This window comes from Lactuca virosa, chromosome 6 (genome assembly GCF_052849685.1).
Source record: "Lactuca virosa cultivar CGN04683 chromosome 6, Lactuca_virosa_CGN04683_v6, whole genome shotgun sequence".
Lineage (NCBI taxonomy): Eukaryota > Viridiplantae > Streptophyta > Magnoliopsida > Asterales > Asteraceae > Lactuca > Lactuca virosa.
The window spans coordinates 183,323,712-183,343,507 of record NC_136431.1 but is presented as its reverse complement, the minus strand read 5'-3'; the positions used below and the strand labels follow the sequence as shown (position 1 = coordinate 183,343,507).

The 19,796-nt window shown below is 37.8% G+C and overlaps 1 protein-coding gene across 1 annotated transcript; it reads right to left on the bottom strand.

The window, feature by feature from the left end:
- Positions 1–1,743: 1,743 nt before the first annotated feature.
- LOC145122141 (uncharacterized) lies at positions 1,744–2,850 on the bottom strand. The gene is made up of 5 exons (XM_079057797.1): positions 2,766–2,850; positions 2,612–2,712; positions 2,376–2,462; positions 2,016–2,073; positions 1,744–1,823 (listed from the first exon to the last, which is right to left on the bottom strand). Exons 1-5 carry the CDS (start codon positions 2,848–2,850, stop codon positions 1,744–1,746), a joined length of 411 nt encoding a protein of 136 aa, XP_078913923.1.
- Between the last annotated feature and the right edge of the window lie 16,946 nt (positions 2,851–19,796).

The window sequence follows — 19,796 nt, the reverse complement described above, 5'->3', positions numbered from 1 at the left end:
TGACAAGATGACTAATGGAGAGAGAGGTTAGTAAATGATTTATTAATATATTATGAAACTAATATATTAATTAGAAATCATATTATTTAATTAGTATTTGATCAGAAATTAATTTGGAATTAATTTTGGGATTAAAGGAACTGATTAAAAGAACGCGGATTGTTTTGCAAATCATTGATAGTTGCAAAACTGGGCTGCTGGACTCCTTTTGGATGGAGTGGTCAAAATCTATAGGGAGGCCCTATAGAAATCGTCCAAGGCTTCTAGAATAGGAGGTCCATGGACTGCTTAAGGCCTAAGCAGGAAATTAGGGTTTCCACCTGAAAACCCTAGCAGCCTCAACTATTTAAAGACCCTTTCACATAGGGTTTGCGGCCAATGCTTAAAGCATAGAAACCCAAGCCAATTTTCTACATACTCCCTCCTCTCTCTACTCATCCTCTTGCTACAAGTGTTTGTGAGCCATTAGAGGTGCAACATTTGAGGCACTAAAGCTTTCAAGAGTCAAGATCAATCAAGGAATTCTTGTTATTGCTATATAACAAGTAAGGTAATCTTCTTAACCCTCTTTATATATGAATTTCAAATTATATATGCTAGATCCAGGGTTATTTCTTTGGAATTTATTTTGCATTTTCAATTAGTGAAAAACTTAGATCCAAAGCAATTAGGGTTGCATGAACACATAGGATGTTGTTATGCTCATAACCCATCAACAATAACATTATTGGCATCCTCGCTCTGCATAACATTGCCAGCAACAGTTACGCTGCATCACACCGACCGGATCACACTCCACTCAATAAAGGAGTATCAAGTCAGCTCAAGCAATACTTGGCTCATCGCACAACACCACGGCTCTCGTGGGCAAGGTTTGGTCGTTCTTTTTATTATTTCATGCATTGGTGCTTTGTCTAGTCCGATCTGATCGGACTAGGGGGACTTGATGACACACAATTTATATGACTAAGTCCAGTCCAATTTCATTGGCCGCGTACCTATAACATCGGACTGGGGGGACTTGATGATATATGGTCCATTAGCATGGCCTAGATAGCCCTGGCGCTCCCTTGCCAGCCTTGTTGGGGACTCCCTTGCCAGCCTTGCTGGGGACTCTCCTGTCGGCCCGGCCTGGCGCTCCCTTGCATGACGCTCCCTTGTCGGCCTTTCCTGGTGCGCCCCCACCAGCCTTGTCTGGGGTGCGCCCGCCAAACTCATCTGACGCCTCCGGGAGGCCTTGCCCAACTCCTTGCTAGTTGGGCATGAATATGGCTGGCCTAAGGCCTGACCTAATTGTCCACTATAAATAGAATAGTGCCCCCTCCATGAAGGGGGACCTTTCCCTTTGGCTCAGCCGTCACCCTAGACTTCTCCCCTTGGCTCAGCCGCCACGCTATACTCCGGTCGGGTGGCTCAGCCGTCACTCACCGCCGTCAACCACCATACACCACCACCAACACCAAGATGGTTCTCTCCAGCTAAGGAGAACCATCTCAGATCTACCAGCTGATCTAACTTGATCATCGGAGTCCGCTCCCGGGGAACAGTCCCTGGGGCGGCTCTAATGCATCTCTCTGATTGTGACTAGCAGGTCTATCCGCCATAGCTGCCATCAAGATAAGAGAAGACCAGAAGAGTCGTCGGAGATCTATGGCACATCAATGACAAAGAAAGATGCATTTTGGTAATAATCTAATAATAATATAATATCAATCACTAAAACAAAAGTAGGGAAAAAAGTGTTCACAGAATCTTGTGTTTGTGCTCTAATGCATTGGTGATTTTTGTAATGCAGTATGTTGCACTCAATGGATAAACAGAAACTGCAAAAACCAAAGTCATGTGTCAAAAATATACCATTTTTCTATATATTTTAACTATGGGAAAATGTCATAAAACAACCCAAAATGTATGCATCATAATTCATACATGAAAGACATGAATGAAGTACATGTAAAGATTATGTTTAATACCTCTAAAAAGTTAACAAAAAAATACATACATAATGTACTTACTTGAAATAAAATCCTCTATGAAGTCATTTTCGATTTTCCCATGAGCCATTGCACCAACCTAAGAATAAATAAGTTAAAATAACATCGTTTAAATAGTAATTTTCAAAAATAAATCCTCAAAAAACATTTCATTTAAACTAAGATGAAGAGTTTTATTTCATTAAAAACTCTGCAATTTTTTTAATATAGTTTTTTTTTGTTTTGGCAATTTTTGCAAGAAAGATGGTTAATATGCAACAATAAACATTATACAATGGTATTCAAAAAGTCAATTTACTTGTTCAAATGAAATCAAGTCTACACCATGTATATGTTTTATCATTTATTATTATTATAATTTATAAATATTTACATACATACCACAAAAACAAGAGTTGCATCTTTGTCCAATGTAGCAACATATATAGTCATGCATGTCAACCAGCCTCTCTGAACTATGTGAAAATCCTGCCGAAAACAATATAAAATTTACAAATCATAAACCCTAAACCCTAACAAATATCCTTTTTTGTCTTTACTATAAGGTATTTTGAAATATCAAGATTGAAATCTTGTTTCGTTTTTATTTAATGAACTTAATCTGGTCAGTTATATACGGGTGTTTCTTTTTGCCTTAAGTCCCAACTTTTTATAACAAATTTGCCCTCAACTATCTTTTCCTTCCATTTCCCCAAGTGTATGCTCATTTTCTCAGATACTTTTTAAAATATCATTTATTCGAAAAAAATTAAAAATTAAAAAGTTACAAACCTATCTTGCGAGAGTTAACTGGAAGGTATTGAGTTACAGGATTCTTGATCACACCCATAAGCTTTTTCCCGTTTTCCAACAACATAAATACTTAGTTTTTGAAGTAGTTGCACTGAAATATATAAAGAAAATCAAATATGAAAAAACACCCTTGATTAAAACCAAGAAAAGAGATAGAGTGATCAAGACACTGAAAAAGGGAAGCGTGCATCATATCATAAAGATTCTTATACATGAAAAAACAGAACAGATTGTACTCTGTTTGGCATACATTGGACTTAGAGCCTTGCTAAAATACCCTAAATACTAGAGAAAATTCGGACTCAACAAAGGAAGAATTTTTCAGAGAGAATAGGACTTAGAGGTGAGAGAAAATGGTTGAAGATTCAGCTTCTATATATAGGAATTCACGAAACGCGTCGCGCCTAAGGCAAGTGTGTCCCGTTTTGTGTTGTTTCACGTGTTGAAATCCTTGTGGTATGCGTCACATCTTCTAGAACATTGCCATGTGTCTCATTCTCGTGTAGCCACGTCACACAGTCGGTGGAGGAGACTGGTTGCATCTATGCCACGTGAGGCGCTCTCGGGGCGCCAAGTCATCACAACAAGTATTTTCTTGAAATCTGCTAACGACATAGCTTTCGCATATGCGCTCCGTTTTCGACGTTCTTTATATCCCTGGAATCCTGTCGACGAGCTCTAAAACGTCCCTTTAGACCTCAACAACATATTTATTAATCTATTTTATATTCATATTTTTATAGAGATTGGACTGTTAAAGTCCGTGCGAAAATTATAACTCTTTCATATGAACTCCGTTCTCGACTGTCTTTATATCGACGGATTTGTTTTCACAAGATCTTCAGTTCTCATTTAAACTTTTTTGGCTAACAATCAATTGATTTTAATATCGATTTATGTGTCGCACATTGTTGTACTAAAACTTTAAAAAATCATATCTTCCTCATACGAAGTCCGATTTGGGCGTTTTTTATATGTACGTTCTCATTTTTATGATTACTATGACTTTCGTTTAGATTACTTAGGATAATAAGCAATCTATCTCTGATTCACTCTTTATGGCATACATAGTTGTGTCGGGTTGATCGCGAAACTTCAAAGAAGAAAACTTCTTCATACGAAGTCGGATTTAAGCGTTCCTTATACTCACGGGATCTTCATTACGACTACTACATCTTTAGTTAAGATTATTTATTCTAGAAAACCTTCTAATTAAAATGTTATTTATCACTCGTAACGCATACGACGAATAATTATCCTATTTGAGGATTTTATTTTTAAGTAGTTATCACTTGTTATATTTTAATGTAGCCTAAATTTGTGGGCATTACAAAAATGGCCCTGGTTATTCCATCGATTCTAAATTCATGGAATATTGGCCAAAATAAAACATATAATAGCGAGTTTGAATCAAAAGAAAACCATGTACCTATCTAGAAACATCTATAGAGGTTCAAAATGGATATACAAACTTTTATTATGTTCTTCATTTGGATATGTAAACTGTAGACAACATTCCAAGAAACATCACTTTTCCAAGCCTGATGTGTCTTTATTATCTTGAATTTTAACTGATTTGGTGATTATTTTATGGTGACTTAATAATAAGTTGGTTTGCTACCAATTGTACATTGATTTATTATTGTGTTTCATTTAGCATGTTTGGAACCGACTTCCCGAGTATTAATTTACTCAAACCTCCATATTCGGTCATACTCTTGGAAGTACGTAGTGATTTAAGATTGTCATGGAGTGTTAGTAGATTCTCAATAGTGATTGGACATAGAATAGAGATTGGACATAGCATAGAGATTGCAACTAGCACTCATGAGTACTTAATAGAGATTTAAGTATTGGAACAACCCGCACTTAGAGATTACTTTATGGATATAGTCACGAGTAATTCTAAGATGATAATATCTCTTATTCTTCAAATCGGGATACATGTGGGTTTTACTTTCCAAGTATGTTATGCATTGGTATGCTCCAACGTTGTTCTTAATTGGTAGTTATATAGAGTATGTCCATGTATGATATGGCGAGTAGACAAAAACTATGTAGTCAAAGTTGATTTGTTCCTTCTACCCTAACAGGAGAACCGATATCTATGGGTCCCTCGATGATTTGGTGTTGACATCTAAAGTGCTTGAAATTGTTGTGTTCAATTTAGTAATCTTATGTAGTCGTCACAAATCTTTATTGGGGAGCATAATCTTGAACACTGAGATTGACCCTTATCTATGTATCAAGTTCATATAGATATATTTTAGAACAAAGGAATAGTTGCTCACTTTCCGAAGGGTTAAATCTTGATTAGATCAGAGTATGGCAGATGCATCAGATAGCAAACTCTATGTTGATTATTGAAGAAGTATTAGATCTCATATAGTTGATGACTTATCTAAGTGGGAGACTGTTAGAAAGAGTGTCTAAGGTCATTAACTATTGATAATATTTCTAATAATAGCAGGGTTCTTTTTGGGTTGCCCTCATGACCCATTTGAGCAGAAAAGAATTTAGGAGAAATTAGTTTATTAATTTGTCATGGCTTGAAAAATTAATTAGAAATGGCTTGATAAATGAATTAGAAATTGTTTTGGAATTAATTAATTCAAGAGGTTGAATATTAATTAATTAAAAGTTAGTTAATTAGAATATTCCATAATCCCCAAGGGATAAGGAGGTGGAAAATTTTATGGGCTTATCCCATAAGGTATAGAGTTTCTTTGGGGCCAAGCAATTGCAACCTATAAATAAGGTGCTAGGGATCAAAGCATTTTGCTCATCCCTTGGCTTTTCATTTTGGCCTTCTATCCTTTCTCTCTTAAGGACAATTTCTTAACCCTCTCTAGGGTTTGTAGAACTTGATCATTTCTCGTAGTTATTTTTGTTCTGCTCTTTGATGTTCTTGAGTGTGAACCAAAAGAAGAATTTTAGTTTGGGTGATTTCATCCAAACAAGGTGATAAGAACAAGAACTCAAGCAAGTAGATCATTAGCATAAAAACATGTATGTATTTTCTATATTTTCTTTAGTAGTAGCACTAATAGTATGAAACTTGGATCTTCTAGGTTACATGAACATATAGGAATATTTGTTCATTTCCGTTGCACAATATCATGTGTTTAAATGTAGAAAACCTATCAGTTATTCGCTACTGGTGTTGCAGAAGTACAACATATACGTATGGCATGTATTCAGTGTGTGTTAGGGATACATGTAAAGCCTATTATAGATATATAGTCTGGCGGTTTTGTGTGTGGTGATTTCCCTTAGTAAAGGTCTGTGGTACACGCCTTAATAAGGGTACCATATAGGATGAGGGTTGGTCACGTGATTTACAGGTACATATTTAATTTTATATGGTGTACTTGCTATTGGATTGTTGATTGTTTAACAATATATAACCTCAACTAAATGTACAGTAACACTATTAACCTCATACAAAAGGCTACCCCACAAGATAAGAGGTTGTTGCAAGATGATGGAACTGTGTTGTTTGTTCATGAAGGCATCATTGAGGTTGTTTCACCAGATTTCCAGACCCCACCATTAGCACTTAGGTATACAGAACAAAAGAAACATATTTCGATTTGGTTAAACTCTACATAGGTATAGATGATAAGGAAAGAAATTATCCTTGTACGCCCACCCCTTTAGATGATTGCATGGACGAAAAAATTGAAAACCTATCTGAGAAGCATGATGCTTCAATACTGTTTACTGACTGTTATCTCGTCTTTTGGGCGTTGATGGACTTTTAATGCTTTTATATGGAGACATTAACGACGGTTGGTTAGACTTGGTTAGATTGTGATGTAAGTTTTCTATGTTTACATTTCTATCATTATATAATAAACATGTAGTTAGGTTATTTACTCTCTTTTATGCATGTGTTGATCAACAACACATTATGCTATGGTATATTTCCTTCTAGAACATATGTCTGATGACACTTGATGGAAAATTGTATTGTCAGCTTTCTGCACCGTGTAACACCTGTTCCAGGTATCATTTAATTTTTTCTTAAGGTTTAGGGTTTTGTGCTGGAACTCGACGAGTTGGAGGTTCCAACTCGTCGAGTAGAGATCATTTATGTGGACGCGGGATTTAGATCCTACTCGACGAGTCGGAAGGCCCCGACTCAACGAGTAGGTGCTGTAAAGGAAAACCCTGCTTTTTAGGGTTCGCACCCAATATAAAGAACTTAATCTGCCTCTTGTGGCCTCCCTTACCACTTCATTACCCAGAGAAGAAACCCTAGCCGTTCTTTGCTCCTTCCTTGTGCTTGAGAGGCTAAGAAAGTGTTTTTGGTGCAACTTGTTGAAGAAGTTTGAAGGTTGAGAAGCTTGGAACATGAAGGAGCTTGTAGATCCAACATCTACATTGTTTGGGCTTCCATTTGAAGGTAACAAGTTGTTACCTTGGTCATTTTAGCATTAGATCCCTTTTTCTTAGGTTTAAGGTCATTTTAGTACATTTGTAGATTATTTCTGGTATTGCGCACGATCTGAAGTTGTAACTTCAGATCTGGACTCCTCGAAGTCCTTAGAGTTATAAAGTCATTGGATTTATCAAGCAATGGCCCTTCTCTTTGGCTAAAACCCCTCCCTTAGCTTGGTTTTGGCATTTAAGAGCTTGCATGCACGTCAAGTTTTCAACTTTACGTGGAAACCATGCCCTAGGAGGCTAGATCCTCAATTTGGAGCTTTAGGGTAGCTTAAAAACATCCGAACACAAGAAGGACTGAAGGGACTCATCGAGTCCCTTAGCCAACTCAACGAGTCGAGTAGGGTTTACCCGTTTTTAAGGTTCTGAGTGATTTCGGTGAAGGATGAGGGTTTTCGGTCTTCATGAGTTTTCTGTCTTCTGTACATTAAGGAACTCGACGAGTTACTCAGGTAACTCGGCGAGTTGATGATTTACTCAGGTAACTCGGCGAGTTGCTGGATATACTCGACAAGTTGAGGTCAACCTTGACTGTTGACCTTGACTTTGACCAGGGTTGACTTTGAGGATATTTATGGTATTTCGGGATTGTGACAAGTTAATCACATGATGATTATAGGCAGTTGAGTTGGAACAGTGCATGGGATTTATCTGATCTTATCTTTTCAGTTCAACATTCACGAGAGGTGAGTCTCCTCACCATACAATTGGGTCGAAGGCACCAAGGCCGGCCCATCTTGTGATTTGTGGTACACTCATTGTTGTAGAGATATGTGTGATGATAATTAGTTATGCTTAGTGTTATTCTAGCTATACATGTGATACTTGCAGGGAAGACCATGGGGGAGCCCATGACACTTGGATGTAAGACTATGTGGGGGAGCCCATGGCTTTTCAAGTAAAGACCATGGGAGGACCCATGGAACTTGGATGTAAGACCATGTGGGGGAGCCCATGACTTTCCAGCTAAAGACCATGGGGGAGCCCATGACACTTAGGTGTAAGACCATGTGGGGGAGCCCTTGGCATCCTGGGGTAAAACCTTGGGAGGAGTCCACGACATCCTGATATGTTTGTATGCATGGCTTATGTGGTATATGTAGCTTTTATAGCTAATATGATATGTGTTTATGTGGATTGTGTGTGGGGTATGCTCTCGGGAACTCACTAAGCATTAGCTTACAGTTTGTGGATTTGTTTCAGGTACATTTGAGCCCAAGGGCAAGGGCAAGGCTTGATGGCGTGGCATGCACTCTCTCTCAGGCGTTTTTATGGGACACTCTGATTATTGGAATAATATTGTTATTGTTATGAATTTGAAAACAAATGTAATGAGATTTTATGGTTTATTGTAAGTGTTTTTGACTATTTAAAAATGAAAATTTTCTTTTGAAAATTTGGGTCGTTATACTGATATGTAAGTTACGATAATCGTATGAATCTTGCTATGTGTATCCTTTCAAAATTGTATATGGTTATGGTCTTATAGCCTCAGAATGATTGATTTGGCCTAATTTCCTGTTCCTTGTCTGGTTGTGGTCTTAGGGTAGAGTCTATTATTCAAAAGTCTATTTGATCATATTCTGTGTATAATTTGCATGCATAAGGCAACCTGTTATGATTGAGTTTTGGTTTGACATGGATGGAGGAAATCTTAGGTCAGCCTAGGATTTGAGCTATGCGGTAGCCTGTGAGATATGATTTGATTTTGGACGAATTAGAGTTATCAGTTAGAGCCTTGGGGATGGTATAGGTAGGTGTGGAAGGTATTATTGGGCCCGTACTAATGAAAGCACACGACCTGTACCCGAACCAATGTTAGATCTGGAAGCTCTAAGGACGACCGTTGTGGGAGGATCCCCTCTATGGACATCCTGTTCATTATGTTTTATGGTATTGCAGAGCAGTATGGTGGTGAAACGGTTCAGAGCAGGGGGATCAGGATCCAGGGCCGGATCATGTGACACTACTGCGCCCATTGATAAGAGGTTGCGCGAGCTTATTGCATCAGAGGTTACGAGGGGCATCCTTGACGCTACCCTAGTGATTTTTGGGACGGTCAAGGAAGGTATGATGGATATCATGGAGGAGAGGCTCAGGGCATTCAGATCCGAGATTGTTGCGGGCCAGGTCAGGGTCCTAACTCCCTCGTTCCGGGAGTTCAAGGCGTGCAGGGCGCAAGAGTTTTTCGGGGTCAGGGACCCCATTGTTAGCCGAAGTTGGGTGGCGGACATAGAGAACGCCCAGCGCATGAGTTCTTGCCATGGTGGGGCAAAGGTGGGGTTTGCTTCATGTATGCTGAGGGATCGGGTGACAACCCGAAAATTTATATCTTGTAAATTCAATCCAATCAACCAAAAGTCATACTTGTTTCTATTGCCTTTTAGCCTTGTTCAGGGTCATTCTAATGAGTTCTAAGCCTAGTACACTTAAGGATTGAGTGTTTTGAAGTATTAGCTCGAGATCAGAAGGCTGCACCCGAACCAGAAAACCCAACACATGAGGTTCACGGCCGTAAACCATGTTCACAGCCGTGAACACTCTTCTAGCCGTGAACCACCCTCCATATATAAGAGTTTGTTTCATTTTTTTTCATTTCTACAAGTTCCAGCCGCAAACACTCCATTCTCTCTCAAGTATCATCCAAGTAAAGCTCTCATTTCACTCCCAAAACATAAGCTTCTCATCCCTTACTTGTTCATGCTTAGGAACCCCTTTGTTCTAGCCTTGATTCATCACTGTTTGTCACCATCTTCAAGATCTTGAAGGGTTTACGGCCGTAAATTCTTCATAAGGGTCGTAAACCCTTCAAAGTATCTTGGGCCGTAAACCCTCCTAAGGCCGTAAACTCATAGAGTTTGGCCGTGAACTCCTTGTGATCAATCACATGTGATTCTAACACTCCATTGAGAGTGTTTCCTAGTTCCTAAGGTTGTTTCCCTTCATGTTAGTTGTTTTAAACACTAATTATATACATATATGTATCAATATATGTCATTTAGGACTCGTGTGTCCCTCGGGACTTCATTCATGGAACTTCTCATCCTTACTCGAATCTTAAATTGAATAACCCACATAAGGTGAGTTTATACCCCTATAATCAATCTTTTAAATGTTTTAAATGCTTTTAAGGGGGAATACAAGTTGAACACAATGATATTGTGTAAATGTTTATCTGTGATAACCATCACATTAAAGGATTTCTTATGCTTTAATAAGTGATCAAATCAATTCAAAAACTCTTTTAAGTTATGTTACTTTGTTGAATATAAAACTCTGTTTTTAAAGTACAAGCATAACTCAGTAGATAATCGAGTCTTTTCTACAAATCAGGGACAGTACAAAATAAACATACTAGTAAACTATAATAGGTATAGTTTAGGGGTTCATAACATACTATAACTAGAACAGGGAGGAACATACTAAAACAAGAACAGGAAGTAACATACGATAACAAGAACAAGATAACAATAATGTGAAACCACTACTTCACGGAATAGCAATATACTTGTTATGTCGCGTTTTGTAACCAGAGTCTCCTGGAGGGAGAGCGGACATGTGTGTATAGATCTATACGGGACTGACAATCCCGCATCCCGACTGTTCGTTACAGTTTGGCCGGCAGGCCAAGGGGTGACAAATATCACATCAGTTTCGACGCCAGCAGGTCGTCGTGGTAAACACTCGTCAATCAGTATGGTTATAACCAGCTCACATTTTAACCGTAATTAACAATGTGGTTTTAAGGTAGTTAGTGCTTCAGTAGTTACTTCATACAACATTACTGTACACTTTCATTTTCCCATTTCATTCATATAGTGATCTTCTCACATAAAAGGTAATGCAAACTATTTTCTAGTAAATATAGTCTTAAACTTGGGAAAACATACATCATTACAAAAGACAAATAGAACATTCGAGTGTTAGTACATTCAGTTAGAAGGGGGCTATAATGCTAACTTTATGATTCCTCGGTAGATACATCAGGGGTATATATTAATCGGGTCCAGCAAACAGTAGGATGTGTGCTTTCCGCTTCATTTCATGTTCCTTGTTTGGTTGTGGGCTTAGAGCAGATTCACCCAGTCTATTATCTATTCAATCTTAGCTATATATATCCCGTATACACCAAGTAATCATAAGGAGTATCAGGTATGGGTCTGGTCATAGCATACAAATTCAATATACCGTTTTCTAGTACAAAAACATACTTTTCAGACAGAACACTTAGTAAGCTAAACTAGAAACTTATCAGTAAAAGGTTTAATTCATTTTATTAAACCATTATAACTTAAAGGATCTTTAGTGGTTAATTCTATAATAACTTAGTTTATACATCAGGGTTATATATATTTAATATCCGATTGGCAGTTGGATGTGTGCTTTCCGCCTTACTTCCTGTTCCTTGTTTGGTTGTGGGATTAGGGCAGATTCACCCATTTAACAGTTCGTTCGATATTAGATTATATATAGCTAGTATAAACTAAGTGATTATAGAAGGAACTATTGTGGTTACCATTTTTACTAAAGGAAATATATGATTTTCTTAAAGAATGTTTTCTTCAAATATAAAGAACTATTACAGTTAACTCTGTAAGTACCAAATGAATACGTCAGGGTTATATACAGTGAGGACCTAACAAACAATGGGATGTGTGACTTCCGCTTCATTTCCTGTTCCTTGTTTGGTTGTGGGCTTAGGGCAAATTCACACAATCGATTGCCTGTTTACTCTAAATTGTATATAACTTGTATCCATTTAGTACTCATAGAAGGAATTGTAGTGTCATTTTTACTTTCATTCATCATATCAGAAAATATAGGATTTTCTGGAGGAACAGGCGAACTTTTCTAAAAGAACTTGCAACTTACTTTTCATCACTTAAATACTTATGAACTCACCAGCTTAAATGTTGATCTACTCTTTCAAAATAACTTGTATTGTCAGGAAACTAGTAGACAGGTATGCGCATTGGGATTCAGAAGATGGAGTATAGTAGCTTCATGTCTTGTTTTGTTATTTACGTTTGAAGTCAATCTTTTGTGAATCACATACTTTGTAAACACTTTAATATTAATGCAATGGTTGTTTGTTACTTTTATTACTATGATGCATGTGTTGTGATACTACATATGACGTCCTCCGCCCCCAAACGTTTCCGCCGTTCCTGATTGGGGGTGTGACAGATTGGTATCAGAGCATTGTTTATAGTGAACTAAGTATATCAACCTATAAAAGATATACAACTATAAATGCAATGGGGCCGAAGTGCTCTGACTAAAAGTATATTTTAAAATATAACAATATTTAATAAAAATATACATACATGCTTATACATATAGACATACTAGAACAAGTATCACAAGAAGAACAGAACATAAGTATTTAAAGGTTGGACACTGCGGTCAAACCTAGACAGTTATGTAATCATATCTAGGATCAATATAGCCTAATCAACTATATTCATTTGAGATGTGACCAACATGTGTTTGGGAGTGATATGGTGTTGCAACAGTCTTAAAACTTACCTAACTCTATTCAAGGGATTTCTAGATCAGAACATAAAGTTAAAATACTATAGGAGTATTTTATGATACTACAAGACAACAACAAGTTTAAAACATACCAAGTTCATTACATTAAAATACTATAGGAGTATTTTAGGCACTATAAATAACTTATGTGATAATTTAAAAGACCCTTCTGGTAGATCTATAATTCCGGAGTGTATACTCCCAAGGTTTTATATAATTGAGGTTTTATAGACTTAGAATTTGTGATCTATGCTCTACTTCCTATTCCTTGTTTGGTTGTGTTTTTAGAGTAGGATCACTTATTCGAAGGTCTATTTAATCTGAAATTATATACAACTTGTATACATTGCACAATAATAGGAGGACCTAGTAAGGATCACCCCATAATGTTTCACTTAATCTCAGAGATTCTTTAGACACTTCCATTCTCGCACGACAAACCTAGATAGATATAACCACTTGTTAGATGTCATTTTATGCATCTTTTAGGGTAGTTTTCATTATTATTTAGTATCATATTTTGTACATTTGCATTTCATTTATTTAAATAATGTTCAGCTCATGTTTTTATGTCAATTCCAGATAATTCGAGTGGAGCAGTGCTTTGGGAGCAGTTGGATGCGCGTTTGGAGCTTAAAATGGAGCTTGTGACTTATGAAGGATTATGAGGAATGTTTGGAAGATGCGTTGGTTAAGAAACATTCGATCGAATTGATCACACGAAGATAGAATATGCAATCTAAAGTTAAAGGATGTTGCTGGCAGCTTTGACCCCCTGTCAGTATTTTGACCATATCTCAAGAACCGTAACTCCGATTGACGCGATTCAAAATGATCTGAAAAGTAGACGAAATTTCGGAAGTCTTAGGCACAACATGCGATCGCAGGTTGCCTTTATACGATCGCATGGGGCCTTTTTGCGATCGCAGGTTAGGTCGCAGCATGGATTCGAGGTTTTTTAGTGCCCAAAATTCATCCGGGAGTGAAAACTCAATACCTGCGATCGCAGGTTGTGTACATGCGATCGCAGGTTGGCCAAAAAGTGTCAAAATAGCATGCTACTTCATTAAAAAGGCCCGTGACGCGTATTCTTCAGAACCTGCGATCGCAGCTTTGATACATGCGATCGCATGCGCATCGTTTTTGCTCTTGGACGTATAAATAGACCTTATAATCTTCCAGCAACCTAAGTTGGCGATTCCAGAGGTACCAGACGACGAAAATACGATTTTGGAGGCGTTTCTTCTCCGATTTCAACGTTTTCTGAAGATCTGAAGACTGCGGATCATCTCCTTCAAGTAGATTAGTAAGATTAGTTGTTTGATGTCTCTTTTCATCTGTTTTCATCAGATTTTAGCCATGTCTGGCTAAACCCTAGTTTTTAGTTTTGCAAAGACGAGTACTTTTCATGTGACTGATCATTAGATCTGGTTTTTGATTTGTGTTTCTATCTAGATTCTTCAGTTTTGAGCTTAATGAATGTTTGATTTGAATTCTTGTTAGTCTGATCACCTAGCTAGGGTTTTATCATTCTAGTTAATCAACTAATAGAATCCGTAATTGTTCTAATAAATTGGTAAAAGTAACAAGTATCAGATTGGTTCCGTTTTGGGATTTAACTCTGGTATAAACTGTAAAAATCATATATTTACGCTTCCAAGCTTGTGAGAAGTATTGGGTATTGCTGGGAATTTTACAAAGAACTTAATGCAACTTTTCTGATTTAATTAAGAGCTTATTTAATTGAATAGTAAAAAGTTAGGGTTAATTGAAGAGCTTGTTTTGATTAACTAGTTTAGGTAAAAGAGAAATTACTAGAGCTTGTTAGTTTTTCTCAGTACCAGCTTAGATAAAACGCATCTCAAATAATCAGATCTGGATCATTTGCAAGATTAGGAAAGTCGCAGCAGAACTGGAATTGTTTTTATTATTGACTTTCATTTAATTTAATATCACTGCATTTTAGTTTTTAGTTTACAATTAAAACCCCCTTTTATAATTTATGTTTTGACTAGATGTGCCTGATGCAAAAAGGCATTGACTTTTAGGCTGTGTCCCTGAGGATTCGACCCTGCTTCCCTGTGCTATATTTTTAGTGCAACAAGCAGTGATAATTTACTAGTTTAATACGTGCGCGACAGCGTGTTAACAAATTGGTGCCGTTGCCGGGGACACAGTACTGCTAATTGTTTTGTGCCAAAATCTTTACGTACAGGTAATCTAGTCTTCAGGCATGGTCGAGCCAACGACCTTAAAAAGGGCGGCTGTCCGGGAGGCAACACGATGAGTAGTTTTTAGTTTTTATGATTTCAATAAAGAGATGGTTGTAGTTTCAAGTAAGCTTGGGGAAATTAGAGGATCTTCAGAGTTGCTGAAATACAGATTTTTCGTCAACATTCATCGTCAAAATCAGATATCTGCAAACTTATCATGTACATTCTTTCCTGGCTGCACCCTTTTTGTTTTTATTTTCTTTAATGAGTTGTTCATTCCTCTCTGAGCATGAAAGACAATGCATCATTTTAAGCTTGGGGATGGGGTTAGTGTAAAAATTTGCATTTTTTTAAAAATTTTCATTTTTCATTTTTTTTTAGTTAAAATTTTCAAAATTTTCTTTTTGCATTTGCATATAAAAAATTCAAAAAAATGTCTCAAAAAATTATTTTATTTTTCTGCATTCATAAATAAGAGAACAAAAAACCCAAAAATATTTTTATTTCTAGTTATTTTTTATTTTCTGCATATAAAAAAATCAAATTAAACATCTTTAAAAAAATATTTTACATGAGATGAGTATATCCTTTTACATTCGATAGCTCTATTAAGATGAAGTGTGATAGTTACCGAAAATAACGGTCTCATTACAATCAATTTTAAGAATTATCTTTTCAAGTGTTTTAAATGTTTTCAATATAAACCAACATACGAGTTGGATAATTTTTACAATGGAAGTGTGGGATGGAAAAACGAACAGTGTTTTGAAAATAATTTCCTTGAATGCCTTAAAAAGAACTTAGATTGGATAACCCTTATCATTCCTTGAAGTACTGAACCATATAGTTTATGCGCCTTTTGAGGTTGGGAGGGAACTCTTGTTATACCCACAATTTATTATCATTTTTGAAGTATTGAAGATATGGTGGGCCTCAAAGTAAAATTCGCGCCCAGTCAATATATATATGTTAGAAATGGTACATCAAGAAACTTGAAGAAATTTGCAATTCAAAGCCAAATCCATGTCAAGTTCAAGTCGAAATCGAGAAGCAAGCAAGTTAAATCTGAAGAGTTGATCAAGACAAAGAAGATGTGTGGTATAATGAGATTGATCCCTCGATACTAGAATCATAGGGGTAAGCTTGGATTTTCTGTCCATAATGGAGCTTACCGCGTTTACTGGACGAGTTCGGAAAAAAAGGAGGGGTTGGTCAAGCTAAGTTTTTATGAACGAATTTTCGTGAAATTATTTTTTAAAATACATTGTTTTCACAAATTTAATTCGGCGTAAAAATTATTTGCTCAAGCTTGGTTTGACTTATTAAATATGAAATATGAATCGTTAATATAATGTATTGAGACTGTTGTCTAGGTAATGATTTCATTGGAGCTTCCTCATTGTGAAATCTGATCATGTGAACAAAAAAAGAGTGAAGTGTTTTGATAATGTTTAAAATTTTAGTTTCCTTAATCTTGTTTTTAGTTTTTATTCTAAGTTCCTTTTTATGTCATCTACATCTTTCTATTTGTTTATAATGTTTTATCTTTTTCTTACTTTTTCTTACGAAAATACGATTTTGGAGGCGTTTCTTCTCCGATTTCAACGTTTTCTGAAGATCTGAAGACTGTTGATCATCTCCTTCAAGTAGATTAGTAATATTAGTTGTTTGATGTCTCTTTTCATCTGTTTTCATCAAATTTTGGCCATGTCTGGCTAAACCCTAGTTTTCAGATTTGCAAAGACGAGTACTTTTCATGTGACTGATCATTAGATCTGGTTTTTGATTTGTGTTTCTATCTATATTCTTCAGTTTTGAGCTTAATGAATGTTTGATTTGAATTCTTGTTAGTCTGATCACCTAGCTAGGGTTTTATCATTCTAGTTAATCAATTAATAGAATTCGTAATTGTTCTAATAAATTGGTAAAAGTAACAAGTATCAGATTGGTTCCGTTTTGGGATTTAACTCTGGTATAAACTGTAAAAATCATATATTTACGCTTCCAAGCTTGTGAGAAGTATTGGGTATTGCTGGGAATTTTACAAAGAACTTAATGCAACTTTTCTGATTTAATTAAGAGCTTATTTAATTGAATAGTAAAAAGTTAGGGTTAATTGAAGAGCTTGTTTTGATTAACTAGTTTAGGTAAAAGAGAAATTACTAGAGCTTGTTAGTTTTTCTCAGTACCAGCTTAGATAGAACGCATCTCAAATAATCAGATCTGGATCAGTTGCAAGATTAGGAAAGTCGCAGCAGAACTGGAATTGTTTTTATTATTGACTTTCATTTAATTTAATATCACTGCATTTTAGTTTTTAGTTTACAATTAAAACCCCCTTTTATAATTTATGTTTTGACTAGATGTGCCTGATGCAAAAATGCATTGACTTTTAGGCTGTGTCCCTGAGGATTCGACCCTGCTTCCCTATGCTATATTTTTAGTGCAACAAGCAGTGATAATTTACTTGTTTAATACGCGTGCGACAGCGTGTTAACACCACTCCATCATAGCAGTCAGCAGAGGAGTCAAGGAGGAACAAGTATAGATTCAAGAGGAGTTTTCCAAGGAGGGATCAGCCGAAGAAACCAAACGTCTTATGCGTCACACTAATAAATAATAACCTTGATTGACTTAGTGAGCTAGTGAATACATTACTCACACTATGTGTTAGGATTATTTCTTTTTCATGCAGCCAGTAACGGATATTCAATTCACAGAGATTCATTCGAGGAAAGCCACTTCTGATTCATAAAGTTTAATTTATATAGACTCCCTTTATGAATTGTTTCCAGAACCCTATGAAAGTCAGAACCAGATACATTCAGATCTAGGATAACTTAGTCTTTCAGCTTTCGACTTATAACCACTACTGTAGACTTATTTCCGTCTCATCTTTGTATTCTTTTTAGCAAAAGATGCCTCGCGATAGACCAGTAAGGCGTGTAGTCAATATCACAACAGAGAATCCACCACCACAATTCGATCCTGCTGCTCTCCAAGCAGCGATAACGACCGCAGTAACAGCTTCTATAACTCACATTCGCGCAAATACTACCAGTGGATCTGGTAGCGGTACCCACTTAACTATCCCCGGAGTTACACACGGACACCCAAGGGAGTGTTCGTATAAGGACTTCATGAACTGCAAACCCAAATCCTTTAATGGAAATGGAGGAGTCATTGCTCTGATGCGATGGTTCGAGAAAACAGATTCGGTCTTTGAAATTTGTCTGTGCCCAAAAGGGAGCAAAGTAAAGTTTGCTGCCTGCACCTTCTCCGACAGAGCCCTAACATGGTGGAATAGCCATGTTAAGTCACTGACCCTATCAGTGGCTAAGTCGATAGGTTGGGAGAACCTAAAAGAGATGATGTTGGAAGAATACTTCCCAAGGGGAGAAGTTCAAAAGCTGGAACAAGAGTTATGGGAGCATACCATGGTCGGCTCATACATAGTGGCCTACACTGACAGGTTTAGCGACATGGCAGCACTATGCCCCCAGATGGTTACCCTAGAGAGTAAGAAGATAGAAAGGTACATCTAGGGTCATTGTTTGCACCACCTATCGAGGTGCAACGGCTAGTGAGGCAGTTTCATGAGCTTCAACAGACCACCGAGACTATGGCGGAGATCACCGTCAGGTTTCGGGAATGGGCATTGTTGATTCCACAGTATGCTACCGATGAGGACATGAGGAGGACGAGGTATCATTCCATTCCTAAGGATGATATCCGTGAGTTTGTGAGCTTTACAGAGTGCAAAACCCTGAATGAGATGGTGGAGAAGGCCCGTAAGCAGGAGATGGAGTTAGACTTCTATACCAAACGGAAGCCTGAGCAGGCACAGACAGCAGTAGGTCAGGCTAAAAAGCCTAAGACCTTAGATTCTTCTAGTAGGGGCCAGCAGGGTCGTGGCTGGTGTGCCAAGTGCGGTAAGCCGCACAGTGGGGCTTATCGGATAGCGGGCTCAGGATATTATGCATGTGGCTAGCCGGGTCACTTGAGCAGTGATTGCCCCAAGAAGGGCTTGATTTGTTTTCACTGCAACCAGACTGGCCATAAGCGTGTTGACTGTTCGAGGTTTTAGGGAGGGGAGGAGCAGTGGCGGTGCCTGCGCCCGGCACACTGAGGATCACAGATGGCCGCCCTGCTAAGGCGGATGCTGCTGTGGTGAAGAGTCGTGCATTTCAGTTGACCACTGAGGAGACTCGGGCAGCGCCAGACGTTGTGGCTGGTACGTATTTTATCTTCCTGCTCTATATTTATTGCATTGTTTATGTGTATATTGTGCTTATGTATAGGAACCTTTTTGGTCAATGGTATGTCGAAAAACTTTTTGTTCGATTCGGGAGCTACCCGATCGTTTGTATCTCTTGCACTTAGCAAGAAGTTTCGGGATACGTCAGGGACTTTGGATTCCCCGATTGACGTTGAGATTGCGGACGACCGCACTGTGAGTGTTGCGAGGGTGTATCGCGACTGCGTCCTGAATGTGCTTGGGGAGAGGTTTCGTGTTGATCTAGTCCCGATACCGTTGCGAGGGTTGCAGGTGATTGTCGGGATGGACTGGTTGGGGGCCAACGGGGCCATGATAGATTACGAGCGTCAGTTGGTGAGGGTTCGAACCTAAGTGGGTGAGAACTGGTTATACATGGGGAGAGGGCCTCACGGGGGCCAACCCTCTGTTCAGCTGCGAGGGCTAGGAGATTTCTGCAGCATGGTTGTATGGGATTTCTAGCATATATCTCGGATATGAGGGTTGAGACCTCGAGGGATTTGGACAGTGTACCGCTTGTATAAGAGTTTCAGGATG